At 39.6% G+C, this 19,190-nt stretch overlaps 1 protein-coding gene across 1 annotated transcript in view; it reads right to left on the reverse strand.

Moving 5' to 3' along the window:
- LOC127787165 (protein SEMI-ROLLED LEAF 2-like) overlaps positions 1-19,190 on the reverse strand; it is a 57,880-nt gene that overhangs the window by 10,136 nt on the left and 28,554 nt on the right. Inside the window, exons 6-10 of the mRNA XM_052315068.1 lie at positions 1,555-1,602; positions 1,017-1,207; positions 718-914; positions 331-623; positions 75-224 (exon numbers count right to left, since the gene is read on the reverse strand). Of these exons, the coding sequence (XP_052171028.1) occupies positions 75-224; positions 331-623; positions 718-914; positions 1,017-1,207; positions 1,555-1,602 (879 nt within the window). The remainder of the gene's footprint in view (positions 1-74; positions 225-330; positions 624-717; positions 915-1,016; positions 1,208-1,554; positions 1,603-19,190) is intronic.

Below are 19,190 nucleotides of genomic sequence, written 5' to 3' on the forward strand. Positions count from 1 at the left end.
GGGATTGAGAATATTTAGAACTGGTATGAAGAAAGTTTAGACCAAGTACTAAAAGAGTTAAAATGTGCCCTTGCCTTATTTTTGCATGAAAAATTTGGTATAGATGCTATAATTTGAGCAGTTCGGTAAACAGCAACAATTGTGGTTCTGGCCATCACTGTAACATTTGGTATGCTCTCTAACATCACAGCCATAACATCAAGAATAGGGCCAGCATCTCCAACCTGTCTTTCAAAGGATTGGTAGTTGGCTTATTATTTATTTTTAGAAGATAGAAACTATGGATGATTTGAATTTAGTTGAGAAAAGATTGAAGGAGAACAAGGTCACCTTACGTGATAATTGCACAAGGCACCGATCCACAACTTCTCCAAATTTCCTGTTCCATTCGATTATCTCTGTCCCTAGGTTTGAGTCATCCAGAGAGCAGTGTATGCTTTTACGCAAATGTCTCATCATATCACTAAATGCACCAAGTATTGTCACAGAATTTTGAGCCTTTGTTGCTTGAGCAAGGCAGGTGGAAATGTCAACAATATGTACTTGCATGTCAGGGCTCTTTAAGACATTCTTGTGATCCAGATGCTTGATTAATGTGGACAGCAAGAAATGTGTATTCTGCCCTGCAAATTGAATAAAAACATGTAAATCAATGGATAATCAACAAAATAAACTGCTTAACTAGGTAAGTAAACCAGAAAAAAGATAATTGAGTACCAGAACTCTCCATTACTGATTGCATGTCCAGCAATACAGAAAGTGCAAGCCCATGTTCAGTGGACCAGAGGTCAGCATTGTCAAAGTAGCGGAATAAGGACTCCAATACACGCCGTACAGTTGTAGCCTCCTTAGCTAACTTGGCCATGTTATGTAGGCAAACCCTAGACCAAAATTCAGGGTTCCTGGCTTCATCCCTGTTTATGCAATGAAGTATATATTAGACTTGAGAAGAGTATGACTGACTACACTACTTGTCAAATACTGTAGCTAGCTAGTACTATGGCAAGAGAAATTACAAGGACATATTTTTGCCTGCCTCATTCACAATTGTCTTCCAAGACACAACCCTTGTAATGACACGATGAGGTGTTGAATTCACATCTTCAACTTTTGACTCTTCTTCAATGCAACCATCCTTGCTAGATTGATGAATACCGTCCCCCTTCTCTTTATGATCTCCACAATTTTCCATTACCACTGAAATAACCTGGTTTATTAGAAAAGATAAAAATATCAAATAGAAATAGAATGTAATAGTGCACCTATTGCCAAGTAGGTATGGTTGTCTACAGGGCAAGATAATTAATTGTCAATTACTTTCTAAGCTTGACCCCATTTGGCATGGCATGGCCCATATGGGAGCTAAGTCTGACCCAGACCCCAGACTCCCCCTCTAGTATCTGACTAGGTTGGAAACTATGACCCTTATTACATCTCTGCATATCACTGCTTTAAGAAATGAAAGATAATAAATCTCTTAAAAATGGTAAAATTAAGCAAATGCTGTTAACTCATCCGAAAGACGAAGAAAAAAACTATCAAAAATTAGCTTACTTTATCGAATTCAGCTGACAAATGAGAGAATTCGCCCATGAACCAGATCTGCGCATCAAAACTAAACTATATAAGAATTAGAATTTGATGAAATAAAAGTGATGCATTGAGAATAACATAACTTAAACTACACACCATGCATGTCTAACCATCTAAAACTGAAGCAAAGTATGAAGAGTGTAAGCTTGCATACTAGGATAAGCATGTATGACAAAAGATATGTAATGTCTTAGGACCAGTAGAGAGGGAGAAAAAAGTAAAAGCAAAAGGATGGTAAGTATTGTATTTCTTTCATTAATCTAAAGACTGAAAGTTTGTTTCACTACTGTTATTAGTTTGCATCAAGTTACCCTGATAAAGGAATCAGTGAAGTCCAGTCAGCCTCAAGCGACCGGTAGTTGGTTAGGTTTAATTTAATGATAACTAATTAGTTGAGGGTATAACCGGTATTGTCATACCCGGTTATTGCCATTGTATTGTCTGCCCCTATTGTTTATAAATAGGGGGCTGGGTAGTCTCTTAAGGGGTATGATGAACGAGTGCATGTGTTGAGAGGAAAGACTAGTGTGGCAGTTCTTTGTAATCTCGGAAATTCCATGTACTCGTGAGAGACTGTGTTTGTACTGATTGTTTCAAGATTGATATAAAGATTGCCCTGGAGGGATTGAAGGCTGGATGTAGGATCATCCTAACATATGATCTGAACCAGGATATATCTGGTGTTCTTCTTGTGGTTTGTGTTTCAGTTTCTTATTCATTTAAATTCTTTATTGTATTATGTTGTTGTATCGATTCAATCCGTGTGTGTGTGTGATTCCATTTGACCAAGATTGTGTGCATTCCAATGCTCCCAATACAACAACTACAAAGGCATATGCTGTTTGTATTTTGGTACTAGAGCATTTTTGTGCTTTGTGCCATATTAGCATAAGTACATTACATTAAGGGAATAACCCTTATCTTAGGTCATTCTCTCATTAGCCACCTATATTGTTCAATTGACCTAACCCTAATCTTAATTTTCTTTCATTGGCCATACATTTTGTTCTTTTCTCTCTTTTCTTCCTGCAATCTTTCTTATTTTATTTATTTATTTATTTTTTATCTCAAGTTCAACTTTTAGCATCAAAGTTTGACCAGACTTCAATCAAAGATTAAAAAGAAAAGAAAGTACCTACCTAGTATGGTCAACTAGGATAGATCAGTTTGTACTTTCTTTTTCAAAAATTTTAGATTTAGAATGTGAAATGCTTGTATTTCAATATCTAACATTTGAAATAACAGTATTTGAAATTTAATAGTTTGGATAACTATTATACATGAGAATTGAAATTCACTTATCCTTGGGTAGAAATCCAATTTATGAAGGGGTAATAAACAACATTAAGTAATAATTATTATTTTTAACTTTGTTATTTTTTTTAAAAAAAACAGTTATTTCCTAGAAATTTCCTAAAGAAGTTGTCTGGGGGCAAAAATCAAAATGTTTGCAATCCTTTCCATGAATCCTGTCTGTAAGGCCCATCGACCTTGGGCCTTATAATAAGACCTAAGGGGGGCCCACCACTAATGGCCCATTAAGGCTGCACTCAACAAGAGAGATTTAATCTCCTTGTCAAGCCATCGTCATCCCCATTCTTCATTCTGCCTTCTCACCACCCGCTCCCATCTCTCCTCCCCCTGTTGTGTATAATAGTGTGAGTGTAAGTGTGGGTGTTTGTCCCACATTGGTTGTGTAAAGAGATAGGGGTGGGTATTTATACTCCTCCCACTCACTTGGATTTGGACCCTAAGGGGCACCCAGATTTTGTGAGCGGGCAAACCCATTAGCCATCCCGCGTGCTGTCGTCGCCGTCCGTCGAGTCGGTATATGTATGTATATATATTTTATATAAAAGAAATTAAAATCATCATTATTATTATTATTTTTATTTCCTTTCTTCCGCCCAGAGTCGATCTGCTTTCTGAGTGGGTTATTGAGCAAGCGACCCGTTAACTTTTTGGCGCTTCATTTGCATCAAGTGACGGAATTAAAGTTGGCATTCAATGCTGACTTGAATGGTGAGTCGCCTCGGTGCCCTCGACACAACCTATAAAAGACTGGTCGAGCCTCGATTTCTAACCATTGAGTTCAGAGCCTTGGTTTTTCGCGTGTTCAGTCTGTCATACAGAGAGCAAGTGCCTTCCCAATTCTGCCAAATCCGGCCGATCAAGGTTGCCATTTGCCGGAGCAAGACCGTTGTATCCTACTTAGATAGATGCCGGTGCCTGCAGTGACCGGAGCAGGGTGTTACTGTCTTCAAGACAGCGCTGTCAACGTGCCTCGGTCCGTTGTTTCCTCTTGACTCTTCCTATGTGCAATTCCGGTGGTGTTTCCATTTTTCCGATTGTTGTTGTCTCACCGGAATCTGGGTTTACTATTCTCCCTTACACTACTCTACTACTTTTATATTATATTGTTGTGGTTATTTGTTGTGTGAAGCTTATTGCAACCGGTGGAATTTCTTTGCTGCGGTTGCAAATTCTGTTCACACTATTGCTATTGGATGTTTTGGGGTTTTGGTATAATTGTGTAATTCTTGTTACAAAACTATATTGTTGTTCCAACAGTCTAAAGACAGTAAGGAAAAAAAAAATTGAAAATAATATTCTCTAATTGGAAATGGCTGCCCCCAACAACAATGTCCCTACTGCCGCCGTGTCGGCCTCTGCTGCTGTCGCCATTCTGACTGCTACCGTTGGACTGACTATCACCAAAGCAACACCACATGTCGAGAACCCACAACAATTTAACGACGAGGATTTTAAGAGATGGCAACAGAAGATGATCTTCTACTTGACCACCCTGAATCTGGCCCACATCCTCAAGGAGAATTGTCCAATCACTCCTGAAGGAGATGTAACGGTGGAAACACCAGCTGCCAAGGAGGCATGGCAACATTCTGATTTCCTTTGCCGGAACTACATACTGAGCGGGCTGACAAACTCTCTCTACAATGTCTATTGCATGGCTTATCTAACGTTTAAGCAGCTCTGGGAGACATTGGACAAGAAGTACAAGCTAGAAGAAGTGGGCACCAAAAAGTTCCTAGTCGAGAAGTTCCTCAACTATAAGATGGTTGACACCAAGCTGGTGGTCAACCAGTTGGAAGAACTATAGGTCCTTTTCAGTGACTTGTTGAGTGAGGGATTGGTCATAAATGGTCCGTTCCAAGTTGCCACTATAATCGAGAAGTTACCACCTTCGTGGAAAGACTTTAAGAACTACTTCAAGCACAAGCGGAAAAAGTTATCCATGGAGGATCTGGCTGTCAGACTTCGTATCAAAGAGGACAACAGGAAGGGAGATAAAGTCCCTCTTAGGCTGGAAACTAAGGCTAACGTGGTTGAAGGGTCAAAGCCTTAACCCAAGAAACATCAAGGCAAGAAGAAGAATGGGAACATGGGCCCCAAGAATAAGACCCTCACCAAGCGCATCCAGGGGAGCTATTGGGTGTGTGGCAAGACGGGTCACAGAGCTATTAACTGCGGTCACAAGAAGGGACAGAGCTCTAGCAACAACTAGTGCAAGAACAGTCAGGCCAACATGATGGAGGAGGATGTCGACTTGATTGCAGTTGTCATAGATGTTTGCATGGTGTCAAACACCAAGGGTTGGCGGGTAGACATTGGGGCTACGAGACACATCTACGGAGACAGGGCTCTGTTCACCACTTATGAGAAGAATGACGGCTCTGAGAAGCTATACATGGGGAATGCTTCTTCTTCTCCAGTAGGAAAAGGCAAGGTCCTGCTGAGATGGACCTTCGGGAAGATACTTACCCTCAACGATGTGTGCCATGTGCTGGAAATTCGGAAAAACTTGATGTCTGGAACCCTACTGAATAAGAATGGGTTCAAACTTGTATTTGAGTAAGACAAATTTACTCTGACTAAGGGGGGTATGTATGTGGGACGAGGCTATTTACTTGATGGCATGTTTAAGCTTAATGTACTAGCCCAGGTTCCAAAAAATAATGATAATAAGAACAAGACTTACGCTTATACTGTTGATTTGTGTGATGTGTGACACTCTAGGTTAGGGCACGTCAATTATTGTTCTCTTCAAAGAATGGTAAACTTAGGATTGTTTCCTAACTTTAGCATTGACAAAGGGCACAAATGTGAAGTTTGTGTCGAGTCAAAGTTCACAAGGAAGCCATTTTCGTCAATGGAAAGAAACAGTGAACTACTTGATCTTATTCACAGTGACGTGTGTGACATGAAGAGTACACCTACTAGAGGTGGGAAAAAATATTTTGTCACAATCATAAATGATTGTAGCAAGTATTCCTATGTATATCTACTGAACAATAAAGACGAGACCTTAGATGTCTTCAAGGCCTATAAGGCAGAAGTTGAAAATCAACTCGAAAAAAAGGTAAAGGTGTTGAGATCAGATAGAGGTGGTGCATATGAATCATCATCTCTCACTGAATTCTGTGAGGTTAATGGTATAATCCATCAAACCACAGCACCTTACACACCACAACAAAATGGTGTGGCTGAAAGGAAAAACCAAACTTTGAAGGACATGGTTAACTACATGCTCAATAGTTCTGGTCTACCCCACAACTTGTGGGGGGAAGCGTTGCTTACAACAAACTTAATATTGAATAGAATTCCACATAAGCAGATTAACAAGTCTCCTTATGAAGTGTGGAATGGGAAGCAACCCTCGTACAAAATCTTGAAAGTGTGGGGGTGTTTGGCTAAGGTGCAAGTCCCTTTACCAAAAAGGACCAAACTTGGACCAAAGACGATAGATTGTGTCTTTATCGGCTATGCGCTGCATAGTACGGCCTATAGGTTCCTAGCGGTAAAATTAGAAATACCTAATATTAACAACAACATCATTATGGAGTCTATTCAAGTTGAGTTCTTTGAGAACATATTCCCTTTTAAGGGAGAGAGACAAAATGACGGTGGCTCCAAGAGGAAGTATGAGGCGAGCTCTTCTAAGGGTTAAGTTGGCCAGGAGACTGAGGTTGAAATTAGAAGAAGCAAAAGAGCTAAGAAAACTACTTCCTTTGGACTAGATTTCTTAACATACATGGTAGAAGATGAGCCTCAAACTTTTAATGAGGCTATGGCATCTCCTAATTCTCTATATTGGAAGGAAGCTATCAATAGTGAAATGGAATCCATTATGCAAAACCAGACATGGGTATTAGTTAACTTACCTCTTGGAAGTAAGCCCATTGGTTGCAAATGGATATTTAAGAAGAAACTAAAAGCTGATGGCACTATTGATAAATTCAAGGCCCGTCTAGTGGCTAAAGGACATCGTCAAAAGGAAGGGTAAGACTTCTTTGATACCTATTCTCCTGTGACGAGAATCACACCTACAAAGATGTTGATTGCGGTTGCAGCATTACACAAATTGGAAATCCACCAAATGGATGTAAAGACTGCATTCCTGAATGGAAATTTGGAGGAAGAAGTGTATATAGAATAGCCTGAAGGGTTTGTCGTAAAGGGACATGAAAAGAAAGTGTGCAAGCTTGTAAAGTCTCTTTATGGACTGAAACAAGCACCAAAGCAATGACACGAGAAATTTGATCACACTATGCTAGCAAATGGGTTCAAAATAAATGAGTGTGATAAATGTGTTTATGTTAAAACCATAGATCATGAGTGTGTCATTGTGTGCTTGTATGTGGATGATATGATGATTATGAGCACTAATAGAAGTGTCATAGAATCCACAAAGAAGATGTTGAATTCCAACTTTGACATGAAAGACCTCGGTCTTGCTAATGTCATTCTTGGAATTCGGATACCAAAGAATGCCGAAGGGTATATACTTTCTCAATCACACTATATCAAGAAAGTGTTGTGCAGGTTTGGTCATTTTGAGAGTAAGCCCGGCGGTTACTTCGTTTGACCCAAATTCCAGATTAAAGAAAAATAATGGTGAAGGTGTATCTCCCCTGGAATATTCTAGGGTGATCAAGAGTCTAATGTACATTATGAATTGTACAAGGCCCGATATTACCTACGCGGTAAGCAAATTAGCAAGGTACACGAGCAATCCTGGACGTGACCATTGGGATGCCCTTGTTAGGGTTCTCAGGTACTTGAAGTACACGTCTGAGTATGGATTGCATTATATGAGGTATCCACCTGTATTGGAAGGATTTAGTTATGCTAATTGGATCACTGATAGCATGGAGACTAAATCAACCAGTGGGTATGTGTTTACTCTAGGTGGGGTTGCTGTGTCGTGGAAGTCTTCAAAACAAACGTGCATAACACGATCTACTATGGAGTCAGAGTTTATTGCTCTAGATAAAGTAGGAGAAGAAGCTGAGTGGTTTCGAAATTTCCTTGAAGACATTCCGTTGTGGCCGAAGCCTGTAAGCGCCATATGTATCTATTGTGACAATTTAGTTGCTTCAATGTGAGCTAAAAATAGTGTTTACAATGGGAAGTCAAAACATATTAGGCGCAGGCATAACACTATAAGGCAATTGCTTACCAATGGAATAATTTCCATCGACTATGTCAAGTCTAAGAAAAATTTGGCAAATCCTTTGACAAAAGGAGTGACAAGGAAGTAAGTCACTTATACATCGAAGGGAATGGGGCTAAAGCCTGCAAAATGAATTTTCCGGTGGCAACCTAACCTAGTTGACTGGAGATCCCAAGATCTGGGTTAAATAGGCAAACTGGCTGGATCAATTCATAGTCTACACACTAAGGAACTTACAATTTCTTCCCCAATTCCTGGTAGGTCGGAAAGAGAATATGGGTTATGTCAGTGATACAGGTAATATTAATATCTTATTATAAGAGGAGTAGTGACAAAATACTCTTAATTAATGATTAGCTATATGAGAGTAGAAGTGGGTTGCTTCTATGAGAACTATTCCCAAGGGCTTGGGTTCTCTATAGCTCTCATGAATTCAGGATGCTGTCCAGGACCAAAATGGACACAATCGTATAGAACTCAAAAGTATAAGGCAAGTTGTGTGTGATATCTGTTGTCTCGATTTACCATCAGGAGGATAGTTCAAGAACTGGCCTCACTATTTATTCGATAAGTTCAATAGATATTCACTAAGGAAGGTTCAAGTCCAAAAGACACATTGAGAATTGCATAACTTATCTATTTGCTCTCTGTGGCGTTGTGTTGGTGTATTTGGTTTAACACACTTACACTCATGTGGGGGATTGTTGTGTATAATAGCGTGTGAGTGTAAGTATGGGTGTGGGTGTTTGTCCCACATTGGTTGTGTAAAGAGATGGGAGTAGGTATTTATACTCCTCCCTCTCACTTGGGCTTGGGCCCTAAGGGGCACCCAGATTTTGTGAGCAGGCGAACCCCTTAGCCCTCGTGCGCTGCCACCATCCGTCTGGTCGATCGGACGAGTGGGTCAGGTCAGTACACGTATATTTTTATATAAAGGAAATTAGAATCATTATTATTATTTTATTACCTTTCTTCCTCCCAGAGTCAGGTGAACCCCTTAGAATCATTAAGTGTAGAAAATGAGGAAGGCAAGCGGTATTCCCATGTATTTTATTGATACGAATGAAAAATATTTATACAAGAGTTTCCTAAGAATTCTCCTAGATTTTAAAGATTACATTCCTATTTTATAGGACTAGATTACAATAAAGAAAAATATAAATAAACCTAATCAAGAAAGAAATAAGATAAAGATAAAGTACAAGATAAATAAAATACAAGATAAATAAGGAGAATAGAGAATATATTTTATCACTCCCTCTCAAGCTGGGGAATGGATATCAACCATCCCTAGCTTGCACACCAAGTCTTCAAACCGTTTAGGAGGCAACCCTTTGGTCAAACAATCAGCCAGCTGTTCTTCCGAAGACACATACGGAATGCAAATCAATCTGGCTTCTAATTTTTCCTTAATAAAATGTTTATCTATCTCCACATGTTTGGTCCGATCATGTTGCACAGGATTATGTGCTATACTTATAGCTGACTTATTATCGCAACACAATTTGATTGGCCCATGGCTGAAAATCCTCAAATCTTCCAAAATAATTCGCAACCACAGCAACTCACATAGGCCTATTGCTAGTGCCCGAAATTCAGCTTCAACACTTGATCGCGCTACTATCCCTTGCTTTTTACTCCTCCAAGAAACCAAATTTCCACCTAAGAAGACACAATAACCTGTGGTAGAACGTCTATCAACCAAAGACCCTCCATAGTCTGCATCAGTGTATCCTATGATATCCAAATCTGTCCCAGCTTTAAATAAGATTCCTTTACCTGGAGTTGTCTTTAAATAGCACAGAATTCGTCGTACAACTTACATATGATCTTCTGTAAGACAATGTATGAATTGACTAACCAAACTTACTACGAAGGCAATATATGGTTTGGTGTAAGATAAGTAGATTAGTCTGCCGACCAATCGTTGATACCTCCCTTTATCTACCGATTGACCTTGATCACATAGTTTAACATTAAATTCCACCGGAGTACTTGCACCTTTGCCACCTAGCAAACCTGTCTCATGCAATAGATCAAGAATATATTTTCTTTGGGATAAGAAGATACCTGCTTTAGAATAAGCTACCTCTATACCCAAAAAATACTTCAAAATGCCAAGATCTTTAATTTCAAAAGTCTTGGACAGATTATCCTTAAGTTGTACCTGCTCCTCACAGTCATTTCCAATGACAATAATATCATCCACATAAACCAAAAGAGTTGTTACCCTTCCCCCACATGAATGCTTAAAGAAAAGAGTATGATCACCCCTACTTTAAGAATAACCCATATGCCTCATGGCTTTAGAAAAACGATCAAATCAAGCCCGAGGAGATTGTTTAAGGCCATAAAGAGCTTTTCTTAATTTGCATACCTGTCTGGACAACCCTTTATCAAAGCCGGGAGGGGGTTCCATGAACACATCTTCCTCTAAATCTCCATGCAAGAAAGCATTCTTTACATCAAATTGGTGCAACTTCCAACCATAGTGCGCTGCCAGGGCTAATAGGATACGTATAGTTGACATTTTGGCTACCGGAGTAAAAGTTTCTAGGTAATCAATGCCATAAGTTTGTGTGTATCCTTTAGCAACTAATCTTGCCTTATACCTTTCTAGGGACCCATCTGCATTATATTTGAGGTTAAAAACCCACCGACAGCCTATGGGCTTGACTCCCTTTGGCTTAGGGACAATGTCCCATGTCTGATTTTTTTCTAAGGCCCTCATCTCCTCCTACATTGCTTGAACCCAATTCTGATCTTGGAAAGCCTCATTAACTGTCTTAGGAATAGGAATTGTGTCTAAGGAAGTTAGAAAAGCCTTGTGATTTGGAGATAAGCGGTGATAGGACATATAATTGGCCAAAGGGTGTTGGGTGTAGCTTTCGCTCCCTTTGTGAAGGGCAATTAGTAGATCAAGATCATTAGTAATTGATGTAGGCAATGAATTAGATGTGGCAGAATTGGGTTGAGAATCAGAGGGACAACAACGTGAGGTTTCATTACCTGGATTAGGAGAGGAAACTGGTGTTGGAAGAGGTTCTGGAATGGGCTGATGTAGCTGTGTTCTCCTCTTAAATACATGGAGAGATCCTTTGAATCGAATTGGAGTGGATGGCAGCTGTTCTTCTGGAGGTTCCGGTTGGTTCTGTTCATCTAAGGAAGATTTAGATGGAGCATGAATCTACAAATCATGAGAGGCTTCCAAAATGGGAAGATCATTATTTATATCAGCCCAAGAATATGTGTATCTTGAATATCAGCACTAGGAGGACCAAAGAATGACTGATTTTCAACAAATGTAACATCTTTGGTCACATAAAATTTTCTAATAGCAGGGTGATAACACCTGTACCCTTTTTGAGTGGGCGAATAACCTAGAAACACACATTTGAGGGCTTGAGGATCCAGTTTATCCCTATGATGTTTGGATACATGGACAAAAACAACACAACCAAAGACTCTCAAAGGAAGAGGAGTATGAGAAAAACACCGTTGGAAAATAGGAGGACAAGCATTGAATTGGGCTTTGGTATTTTAGAAGAGTAGAAGGAACTCGGTTAATTAGGTAGACAGCAGTCAAAACTGCCTCCCCCCGGAAAGACTTAGGGACAAAATGATGTAGTAAGAGAGCTCTAGTAACATTGAGCAAATGTCTCATTTTTCTTTCTGCTACACCATTCTGTTGAGGAGTATCAACACATGAAGACTCATGAATTATACCTTCTTGCTGGAAGAAGTTATGCAAGTGATGATTGAAGTAGTCTCTTGCATTATCAGTTCGGAATTTTTTAATTTGAGACCCAAATTGAGTAGTTATCATCTTATAGAAAATAGGCAAGATAGAACTAATAGCAGCCTTATTCTTTAAGAGATAAACCCAAGTTGTTCTTGTACAATCATCAATAAAGGTAACAAACCACCTAGCCCCAGAACAATTAGGAATTTTAGATGGTCCCCACACATCCGAATGAATCAAAGTAAATGGAAGAGAAGATAAATTGTTACTCACGGGATATGAAACTCTATGATATTTAGAAAGTTCAAACTCTATGATATTTAGAAAGTTCACACACATCACAATGAAGATTAGAAATGTCCAAATTTCTAAGCATAGTTGGAAACATAGACTGCATAGTACTAATGGTAGGGTGCCCTATACGACAATGTTGAAGCCAAAAATCATGAATCGAAACAGCTGGTTGAATAGGAATCAAGAAGCTGAAGCTGACTGAGAAGAGTAAGTTGAAGGTTTCTCCCCCTTAAGATCAGCATTGCATGTCTTCAGAAAATACAACCCATTCCATTCCTCACCAACTCCAATCTTCTTCCCCGTGTCCAGTGCTTGAAATTCACATTTGTTTGGGAAAAAGACAACACAACAATTTAGATCCTTGGTTAGCTTATGAACAGAAATCAAGTTGCTAGAAAGATTTGGGACATGAAGAACTTGTTGCATAGGCAATGAGAAATTAAGATTTACATTACCATGTCCAGCTATAGAAATTGTATTACCATTGGTCACCGTTATCTTTTTGGAGCTACTTAGTGGGTATAGGAATCGAAGACATTTATATCAAAGGCCATATGATTTGTAGCCCCCAAATCCAGAATCCATAGATTCTTCCTAATAGTATGTGAGGCAATACTAGATTCAGAATTCAAGCAAATACCTGTTTGGGCCATGGAACAAGAACCACCTTGAATAGTCTTTAGGAAGCTTTTAAGCTTGCTGATTTCTTTAGCATTAAGCTGTTCGGTCATGATAGATGAATCAGTTGTAATTGAATATGTCTTCTCCAATGTAGTCTCTTCCTCTTTGGCAGCTTGATAGGCTTGAACTTGCTGTCGGGGTTGAAAATTCTGAAGATCCTTCATTCCTCCTACCTTATTCAGTACCGCTTCTTTCCCATGGAGTCTAAAACAGGTCTCCTTGGTATGCCTGGGTTTCTTACAAAAAGAACACCATAAACCATCTTTATTTTGAGCTTTAGGATTAAAAACATTCCCACCTTGTTGTGACCTAAACCGAGAAGCATCTTTCTTGTTAGTTGCCATTGCAGATCCCTCAAGAGAAGTCTCATTTAGCATAGCTATTCTCCTATACTCCTCACTACGAACAATAGCAAAGACTTCATTTAAAGAAGGAATTTTGTCTTTCCCTAGGACCTGCACCCTAACTTGATCAAAATCAGCATTAAGGCCTACTAAAAATTCAACTACCCTATCTCTTTCAAATATTGCAATTATGGTGGCTGCATCTTCACTACATTTCATCTTGATATCTTGATAATGATCCAACTCCAACCAATATCCATTCATTTTATTATAGTATTCGGTGACAGTTAGAGAACCCTGTTTAGCACCACTTATTTTCATCTTGATATCAAAAATAACCAAGGCATCTTGCACTTTAGAATAAGTACGCTTTGCAATATCCCAAATTTCCTTAGTTGTAGACAAGAACATGCAATTTTTACTTACCTCAGGGTGTATTGAGCCTCACAGCCAAGACATTATCAAGGAATCCTCTACTTCCAATGCAGCAAAATTAGGGTCTTTAGCATCTGGACTGGGCTCGGTCAGATGGGCCATCTTTCCTCTTCCTTTCAAGAAAGTCTGCACAAGCTGCGCCCATTGTGAGTAGTTCCTTCCATCAAGCCTATAAGACTGATGTAACCCTGGAAGGTCGCTGTTAGAGAAACTCCCCATTGGCATGTCAGATGAAGCACCGGTTCTTTGTCTCAAAAGTGTCTGTCATGGTGAAGACTCAGGAACAGTATCGGCAGAAAGAAAAAATAAGACAGCAACAGTATCAGCGGTTTGAGATAGCAATGGAAGGAAGAAGCACTCAGCAACGGAAGATTTTGACACCAGGGATGGGCTAGAGAGACGCTGGAGATCAGATTTGGAGTAGCCAGAGACGAAAGGGCTGCAGAGGCTCCTTCACGCGCCGGCGCGTGGAGTTGGAAGCGAACTGACAGCGGCGTGCGGGGAGGCGCATGGGGGTGCGTGTGGACTCCGATGGCAGTGGTTCTCCGATGGTCGACCGATCTGATGATGGCAAACCCAATAGTGGTGGCGGTGCTGGAAGGCGGTGGTCGGACAAAGGCGTTTCTACGTGAACAGTGACTGAACAGTGACGGTGCAATGAAGGCACTTGAAGCTATGCAATGAAGGCACTAGGGTTTACTGTATCAGCCTATTAACGAGGCTCTGATACCATGTAGAAAAGGATGAAGGGAAGCGGTATTCTCGTGTATTTTATTGATATGAATGAAAAGTATTTATACAAGAGTTTCCTAAAAATTCTCCCAAAAATTCTCCTAGGTTTTAGAGATATCCCTTAAAAAGCATAGTGTAAGATGTTCCAGCTGCTCCTTGTAAAAGCAGTGTTTGTTTTCGATTATTGCTGAGCCATTGAAAAGCAAAGGTTAGAACTGCACCTGTCAAAAACTAAGGTTATAGCTGAGCTTGCAAAAGCTATAGTGGATTGTTAAATCCTTGGTGAGGAGCCAAGGGAGAGGAGTAGACTAGTTGAGCCGAACCACTATAAAATTTGTGTGTGCTACATTTTTTATTTATTCCTTTCATTTCAGCAAGTTAATTTTTTGTTTCCAGTATTCAAAGGTTGCAATTACAACAATATATTTGATTTTGCAAAGCTCATTGTTATTCAAGTCATATTTGCATCTTTCTTTCTTAAAACACCAAGAATTTAAACTTTCAATAAAATCTCTTATATTCATCTTTCAAAGATTCCAAAAGGCCAAACAATTTTCTCTGCTCAAAAGCCTTTAAATCTAAAAAAAATTAAAAAACATTCACCCCCCCCCCCCCCTTGGGTATTTATCATTTCTCATAGACTCCTCCACCTGAACCTAAGCCTCCTTCACAAATCTAAAGTGAGCCCTCCTTACAACCTAATTCACAAACAAAGGGGGGAAAGATCACTACTGACAATTGATTCTCACAGGTTTACTCAAGAAGGACAAATCCAAAGCCCGAACGAAAGTCAAACCAATCATTAGACCCAACTTCTGGAAATAAGGTAATATCTTTTAGCTCTCCTCCTAGAAATGATCTCTTATTTGACATTGATTTGTCCATAGCACTTAGGAAATGAACCAGAGAATGCACAAAACATCCATTATACCCAATATCTCACTTTGTGTCCTTTAAAAGATGCTCTTGATCTCATAGAAGTTTCCTTACAAACATAAACACAACATCCATTCCCATAACATTATCAAAGGCTTTAAACTGTGAAAATTGGAAGAATGCCATGAATGTTGAAATGTAGGCCCTAGAAAAGAACAATACTTGGGAGATTGTGGATTTGCTAAAAGGAAAGAAATCATTGGGATGTAAGTGGATCTTCACAGTCAAGTATAGAGTATATGGGACACTTGAGAGGTATAAAGCTAAACTGGTGGCTAAAGGGTACACTTAGACATATGGGATAGATTACCAAGAAACCTTTACCCCAGTTGCCAAGATAAACATGGTGAGAATCCTTCTATCTCTAGCAGTTAACTTTGGCTAGCCTTCGCAACAATTTGATGTAAAACATGCATTCTTGCATGGAGATCATAAGGAGGAAATCTACATGGTAATACCCCTAGGGTTCAACAGAAACATAGCTGCGAATAAGGTTTGCAAGCTCAAGATGGCACTATATGGTCTAAAACAGTCACCAAGAGCCTAGTTTGGGGGATTTTCCAAGGTAATGCATTCCATGGGATACAAGCAAAGCTAAGGGGATCACACCCTATTCATAAAACACTCGGGTTTAGAGGGAGTGTCATGAACCTAGGGTTCATAACAGGGTTGGATTGGCAATCGAAATAATCCGGTTGAATAGGACTGAAACAGAATGATTCAAGAGGGAAATGGGGAAGAAATTAGAGAGAATTGAGGGAGAGCAGTAAAGAGAAATAAGATGGAGATTTGAGAGAATTCTTAGAGAGAAAAAGGAGTTTCATTAATCAATTCAAGCATAAAATCTCTTCACTTACAATTGGCATTTTTATAGGTATAGCTAGATGCTTAACTAATTTCTAACAGCATCCTAACAGCACCCATGTGTTTCTAACAACTTGTAAAATATCTCTAACTAACTATTATACCCTATTACAATAATGCCTATTTATTACTCCTAAGGTTATGACAATTTCCCCACCTTGAAAGGTTTCTTGTCCCCAAGAAACCTATTACAACCAAGCCACTATTTCTTCATCCAATGCCCAACTTCACCCATTAGTTTCTTCTTCGCTTTTCCTTCTTCTTATCTTGTTTTTTCCTATTCTTTTGCTCTCTCTTTTCTTTCTCCTCAGCAGCAACAACATTACGTCTTGCTGCCACACCAATGGAAACATGAATAAGCAAAACAACAAGGATCACGGTCCCTTCAACAAAGAATCTCTTCCCTTTCTTCCTTTCATCTTGTTTCGCTTTATCTTTTTGCGTCCTCCATTGCTCCAGATCAGAAACATAATGATCCATAGTAGGAAATTCAGCAACTCCTTCCATTCCTATTCTTTCAAGAGAAATAGATTTAAGATCTCCACAATCTAAGGTTGTTGTGGTCGTTTCCATTCCAAGATCTTTGGCTCCCAGATTGCTAGCGAACATCTCAACTTCATCCTCAACAGTTACCTCCTCCAACGGTGTCATATTGAGGGTTTTAGCAACTACATTCTCAGTACCAGTGGGGGTGCGTGAGGTGCTGCCAACCGTTAGACTGCCATCCCCCAATTCTTCAATCCCTTCTTCCATGTACTCCTCAACCCTCTCCACAGCCCAAACCAAGGGAGCAGTATGTTTAGACCTTTCCATATCTTCAGTAGGGGCTTCCTCAAGTGGAAATACTTTTACTTGCTGGTAGCTGGAGTACACCAAGGATTTACTTTCAGCAAGGTTGTCCTCCTTCGATTGCTCCACTTTAAGGAATTCCTTCTTGTTAAAACTTCCTCAATAGTCATCGAAATATTCCACTGAAAAGTTGTAATGATACTTCTTAATAAGTATCATCACAAACTCTTGCAGCTTCTCGCATATCATAAGGCCACATTCTTTGCTCGTATCATGTACCCCACTGCTTGCTCTCTTGTCCCATTGGTTGATCTCATTCTCAAACTTCTTTTCTCCTATTTGTTGCTTCTAGCCAACTGAAAATGCAGCCTTCTTTGGCTGCCATAGAGGCTCCATTCCAACTGAAAATGAAGCATTCTGCTTCATGATGCGGTCACCAATCAAGACTCAGCCCAAGGCCGACCCAACCAAATCAGAACAGTATCACCAAAATAGTAGTGCCATAATGTTATTTTAATACTTCTTAAGTTTTAGAATTCTACTTGATTTAGGATTCTACTTTATATTTCTACTTGATTTAGGATTCTATTTCATGTTTTTACTTGATTTAGGATTCTACTTCATGTTTGATTAAAGTTTTATTTTTATTAGGATTCTAGTTGACTTTTATTTAGGATTTATTTCTATTAGAATTCTAGTTGGATTTTGTTTTCCAAATATTAGATGGATTTGGATTAGCCAAATACTATAAATATGCCTAGGATCTAGAGTTTGTAATCAAGTTTTAATCAATCAAATTTCAGCAACCTATTTGGATTTTCTTAGCAAAACAGTCTTGTTTTTGCATCTTTTTTAAAGCCAACATTCGGCCATTGAAGTTTGCTCTTTCAAGAGTTTATTTTGGTGTGTTTTCTTCACACTCGTGCTACACACTGCGTCAGGTGGTATCAGAGCGGTTAATCAATCAATCAGATGGCCAATCTTGAAGGTAACGGTAGCAACCAGCCTCGTGACGGTGATCAGGAGTTGTCCGCAGTTTGGAGAGCAATCAAAGAACAGCGAGAAGTAACTCGTACTATCTAGCAGCGATTGGAGCAACATAGCAACCAATTGGGCACCTTACTACGAGTTGATAATGACAGGAACCTGAATAATGGGGTGAATCAAGCCGGAGCGGGAAGACCACCCATTAATCATGTCCTTGTTAATCCTAGAAGACTAGTGATTGAAGATAGCGATGAAGAGGATGATTTTGGTCGAGCAATAGCTAACCCTGGTGGTAGAGGGGTTAGGAGGAATGCACTTCAGCACAACCACTGGGGCAACGATGAGTATAAACTAAAAGTTGATATTCCTACTTTTAGTGGAGATCTTGATATTGAGGGGTTCCTAGATTGGATAACTGAGGTTGACCGTTTTTTCGAATACATGGAGATCCCAGATGAACGACAAGTAAAATTAGTGGCTTACAGATTGAAGGGCAGTGCATCTGTTTGGTGGGAGCGATTAAGAGAGACGAGATTGAGAGAAAGCCGACAGCCAGTTCAGACATGGAGACGAATGAAGCAGCTGTTAAGAGGTAGGTTTTTGCCCCCTGACTATGAACAATATATGTTTGAAGCTTATCAAAGATGTGCACAGGGAATGAAGAGTGTGAATGAATATACCTCTGAGTTTCTGCGATTGGCGGAGAGAAACCAATTATCAGAAAGTGACAATCAACAAGCAGCTCGTTACTTGAATGGATTGAAGCTTGCTATTCGTGATAAAATTGGGGTTCAAATGGTTCTGAGTATGCAAGAAGCAAGGAATTTAGCTTTAAAGGCTGAGTTAATGTTGAGCGAGAGATCTCGTAATGACAACTATCGTCGGTATAGTGGGAATGAAAATAAACAACCAGTTTTTGATAAAGGCAAGTCGGTTCAAGGAGCGCAACCCTCCAATCCACCCCATACAGTCAACCCTAATAAGGCTACAATGGGGGGAAACATTCGAGGTACTACTTCTAATCTTCCAAAATCCCCTAATCCTTTTGCAAAGCCTATTCTTTTAAAATGTTTCAAGTGCAATGAGGTTGGGCATCGATCTAGTGATTGTCCAAGGAGGAAAACAGTTAACATTGTAGAAAAGGAAGAGGAAGATGTTGTTGAAGAGGAAGTATATTGCGGGCCTGATGGGGAGGATGACGAAGAAGATTATGGACATGGGCAATATACCTGTGTAGTGAGGAAGTTAATGCTATCTCAAAAGAATGAAGATACTACTCAACGGCATAAACTTTTTCACACGAGGTGTACGGTGAAAG

This window comes from Diospyros lotus, chromosome 12 (assembly GCF_014633365.1).
Source record: "Diospyros lotus cultivar Yz01 chromosome 12, ASM1463336v1, whole genome shotgun sequence".
Classification (NCBI taxonomy): Eukaryota; Viridiplantae; Streptophyta; class Magnoliopsida; order Ericales; family Ebenaceae; genus Diospyros; species Diospyros lotus.